The sequence below is a fragment of the Hipposideros armiger genome, unplaced genomic scaffold (genome assembly GCF_001890085.2).
Source record: "Hipposideros armiger isolate ML-2016 unplaced genomic scaffold, ASM189008v1 scaffold_23, whole genome shotgun sequence".
Classification (NCBI taxonomy): domain Eukaryota; kingdom Metazoa; phylum Chordata; class Mammalia; order Chiroptera; family Hipposideridae; genus Hipposideros; species Hipposideros armiger.
In genome coordinates, this window is record NW_017731373.1 from 6,619,226 (window position 1) to 6,623,780 (window position 4,555).

The window sequence follows — 4,555 nt, forward strand, 5'->3', positions numbered from 1 at the left end:
GCTTCACCCAACCAGAGACCATGACACATTAAGTTCAGATGTTGAAAGTCAAAGACAGAATTTTGAAAGCAGCAAGAAAGTGACTTGTCACATACAAGGAAGCCCCTATAAGACTATAAGCAGATTTCTCAGGAGATACTTTACAGGCCAGGAGAGAGTGGGATGATATATTAAAAATACTGAAAGAAAAAAGAAGCTGCCAATGAAGAAGACTATACTGGGCAAGGCTGTCCTTCAGAAATGAAGAAGACTTTACCAAACAAACAAAAGCTGAGAGAGTTCTTAGGCCCCTATCACAAAAATTAACTCAAAATGGATTAAAGCCTTAAATGTCATATCTGAAACCATAAACTCCTAGAATAAAAATAGGGAAAAAAACTCCTTGACAATGGTCTTTGCAGTGATTTTTGATGTGATAACAAAAGCACAAGAAACAAAAGCAAAAATAAGTGGGATTATATCAAACTAAAAATCTTCTGCAAAGCAAAAAAACTGATCAATAAAATGAAAAGGCAACTATAGAATGGGTAAAATATTTGTAAACCATAAATTTGATAAGGGGTTCATATCCAAAATATATAAGGAAATCATACAACTCAATAGCAAACACAACAATAAAATCCTGAATAATCTGATTTAAAAATGGGCAACAAATCTGAATGAACATTTTCCCAACCAAGTAAGATATACAAATAGCCAACAGGTACATGAAAAGGTGTTCAACAGCAGTAATCATCAGGGAAGTACAAATCAAAACCACAATGAGATATCACCTCACACCTGTTAGAATGGCTATTATTAAAAAGACAAGAGAACAAGTGCTAGTGAGGATGTGGAGAAAGGGTAACTGTAAATTGGTACTGTAAATTGTGTACTGTAAATTGGTATAGCTATTATGGAAAACAGTATGAAGTTTCTTCAAAAATTTTAAAGTAGAAATACCATATGGTCCAGAAATTCCACTTCTGGGTATGTACCCAAAGGAAATGAAATTACTATCTTAAAGAGGTATCTGCACCCAATGATTGTTGCATCATTATTTACAATAGCCAAGACATGGAAACAACCTAAGTGTCTGTCACAGATGAATGGATAAAGAAAATTACACACACACACACACACACACATACACACACTATTCAGCCATAAAAAAGGAGGAAATTCTGCCCTTGTGACAACATGGATAAACCTGGAGGGAATTATGCTAAGTGAAATAAGTTAGAGAAAGACAAAGACTGTATGATCTCACCTAAATGTAAGATCTAAAAAAGCCAAACTCATAGAAACAGAGTGAATTGGTAGTTGCTAGGGTCTTGATGAGGAGACTGGTCAAAGGGTATAAACATCCAGTTATAACGTAAATAAGTTCTGGGAATCTAATGTACAGGATGGTAACTATAGTTAATAATACTGTATTGTATACTGACAGTTGCTAAGAGTAAATCTTAAATGTTCTTACCTCCAAAATAAATATGGTAACTTTGAGACGTGATGGATGTGTTACCTAGACTTGCTGTGATAATCATTTTGCAATATATACGTATATTAAATCATCATGTTGATTTAGGCAAGTTTAATCATGCCTTAAACTTACACAGTGTTATGTGTTAATTCAGTAGAGCTAGAAAAAAAATGAAAGCTAACTCAAAAGTGGTTGTACGGAAGAGACTTATAAAGTGACTAAATATGTTTTTTTAATTGAATGGATATTAAGACAACCTATTTTAAATGGCTGTGACAAACTGTTTTGTCATTTAAAATGTGATTATTTCACATTTTGATGAATTTACCATCTTACCTGATTCACTTCCCAAGCTCACTTCCTCATCTGACAAAACTAACCTAAAAATCAAAAATGTAAATATTTTGGTTAAAATACATTTGGGACTCATATTTCACACACAGTTTTATGTGGTTTAAAAACAAACCTTTTTTTAACTGTCCAGTAGATCTCCTAAAATCTGAGACAAAACTTGCTTCTTCTCTCTACAACTAGACTGAAGAACAAAAGGACAGCAACTTCTGTTCCCCTTCCCCGATTCCCCAACGCTGTTCCCTTCACCCAATTAAAAAAACAACAACAAAAACTTACTTCTCTAGATCTGTATAGACTGAAAATAATCATTCAACCCTTTTTTATTCAGTAAACATTTATTGAATATTGGAGAAGCACTCAGCACTGTGCAAATACTATATCACAGAGAATATGTGTTAACAAAAGCCATCGAGTATGAAATGTAGTTTTCAAGCACTGAAGGGTTTTGCTGAAAACACTTGGGAACTAAACAGAGGGAATGAAGAACTGCAGAAAAAACAGAGTACTCTGTTTTGAACAACAAAGTGATGTTTGCAATATAAGACACATTTGCCTCAAATATTCTCAATTAATACTAATTTTGGATATTTATATCGCCCATCTGGTATAATAAAAAAAATTGAGACAAAGAAATTGAACACAAATTTAGTTTGTTTCTGGCATACAACCTCAAAATTCTAGTATTGAAAGTTGTTTTTAATAAGTCTTTAAATATATTTAAAACCAAAACAGTATTTATTTGCAAATACCACAAAAATAAGCCTACAGAGCAAATAGATACTTATGGTTTGGAATGAAATTTCCAATGACAGTACATATATGGTTGTTTAAACAACTTGGATGGAAGAGCAGGTGAAGTGCTTTGGAATCTGTTAGTTAACTCAAAAAGTAGCTTTCACAATGCTGAAAACGCATGAGAAGATTCTGAATAAAAGTTTCAAGAAATGAGAATAGAAAAAAATTACTAAAATTAATGTATTTATCTATTATTTTAAATGTCAGTGTAGAACTAAGTTAAGTTTAATTTATAACTATACCTTTGATTATTTAATCTACATTCTAAAACATATATTCAAGTTAGCCAAAAAAATTGTTTGAATTTCTCTACAGGGCAAAGGGGGAAATGCTTTTATTTTGGATCCCCTTCCACTCAACAATATATGGTTTGTAACTGTTTGGGCCTTATTTCTGGGTTTGTTATTATACTCAGTGCAATCTGGCTGAAATGAGAAGTAGCAGCTCTGAAAGGAAAACAAAGGTAAGATGGAATAAAAGCGAAACAGACAACATGAAGGATGTCCACAGCAACAGCCTCCACTTTCAGGAATCTAGGCCTAGTCCTATCAGTGTTGTTTTGGAGATTGATTTTCAATAAAATCTGGCTCAAAGCTGCTGGCATTTGTCCCTTTATTTTTCAAGCTGCCCCTTCTGGGATTCATAGGTAGAGGCTCTTAATAGAAAGCTTAGTCTCCCAAACTACAGAATTTGGAGTTCTCACCCCAAGCTGTTCTGTATTCCTGTCATCGACTTTGCCTGCCATGTTAAAAATGAGGGGAAAAAAATAAGGCTTCAAAACAAATGTTAATGTTAACTGAAAAAATGACATAAAAATAAGTATTCATGGGGCCNCCAACATAAGCTTATTGGAGTTTTGGAAGGAAGATAGAGAAAATAGAGGAGAGGCAATATTTTAAAAGATAATGGTTGAGCTATGCATATTTTATCACATCAAAAAAAAAAGATAATGGTTGAGAATTTTCCAGAACTGGTAAAAGACACAGATACAGGAAACACAACTTATACTATGAAAAATGGAAAGGAAAAAAACCACTCACAAAAAATTGCACATTTAGACACACTATACTGAAACAGTAGAACACCAAAAACAAATGGCACATCCTAAAAGCAGCCAGATAGAAAAGAAAAATTCACTATAAAGAAACAATAATTAGACTAACAAAAGATTTCTCAACAGTGCATGGAAAGCAGAAAATAATAGAACAATATTTACAAGGTGCTGAAAGAAAAAGCCAACCTACAATTGTTTATTGAACAAAACTGTCTTTCAAAAATGATAAATAACAATATTTCCAAACAAACATAAGCCAAGTTTACCACCATGGCATCTTTACTAACTTCTAAACTAAAAGCTGTAGTTAAGGAAAAAGAAAATGAGATTAACAATGAAGATCTGAAATATAGGGAGAAATAGTAAGGAGAAATACTGGTAAAAAAAAAAAGTAACATTTCTTTATAAAATAATGTTTTAAGTTTTGTTCTAATGTGGGAGATTAGAAAAAGAGGCAAAATACTGGATAATATAATAGTTGGTGAAATGGGATGGAAGTGATTGGGATTAGTTTTCTAAGATCTTTGTAATATTTTGGGGATACTGAGATATTAATAAACTTTTGACTCTATTAAGTATGCATGAAAAAATTCAAGGGAAGCCACCCAAAACAGCAATAAAATGTACAACTTCCAAACCAGTATATGGGGAAAAGAAAGGACTAATAAATCTTTAAAAACAAATGAAGAACCTCAATCAATCAAAAATAAGACAAAACAGACACAAGTATAGGGCGGAAGGATGAAATAAATAGAAAACAAAGTACAGGTCCAAATATAAATCATGACAATAAATGTAAGTAGACTAAACTCACCAAATAGAATGTCATATTGCTATATTGAGCTTTTTAAAAAATTCTGCTAAATCTTATTTACATGAGACATATCTAA

The 4,555-nt window shown here is 32.4% G+C and overlaps 1 protein-coding gene across 10 annotated transcripts in view; it reads right to left on the reverse strand.

Moving 5' to 3' along the window:
• Positions 1–4,555, reverse strand: part of ICA1L (islet cell autoantigen 1 like) — an 84,940-nt gene that overhangs the window by 33,866 nt on the left and 46,519 nt on the right. For all 10 annotated transcript variants that reach the window (XM_019635765.1, XM_019635762.1, XM_019635764.1 and 7 more), the window contains one exon: positions 1,799–1,842. In XM_019635765.1, coding sequence (XP_019491310.1) covers positions 1,799–1,842 — 44 coding nt within the window. The remainder of the gene's footprint in view (positions 1–1,798; positions 1,843–4,555) is intronic.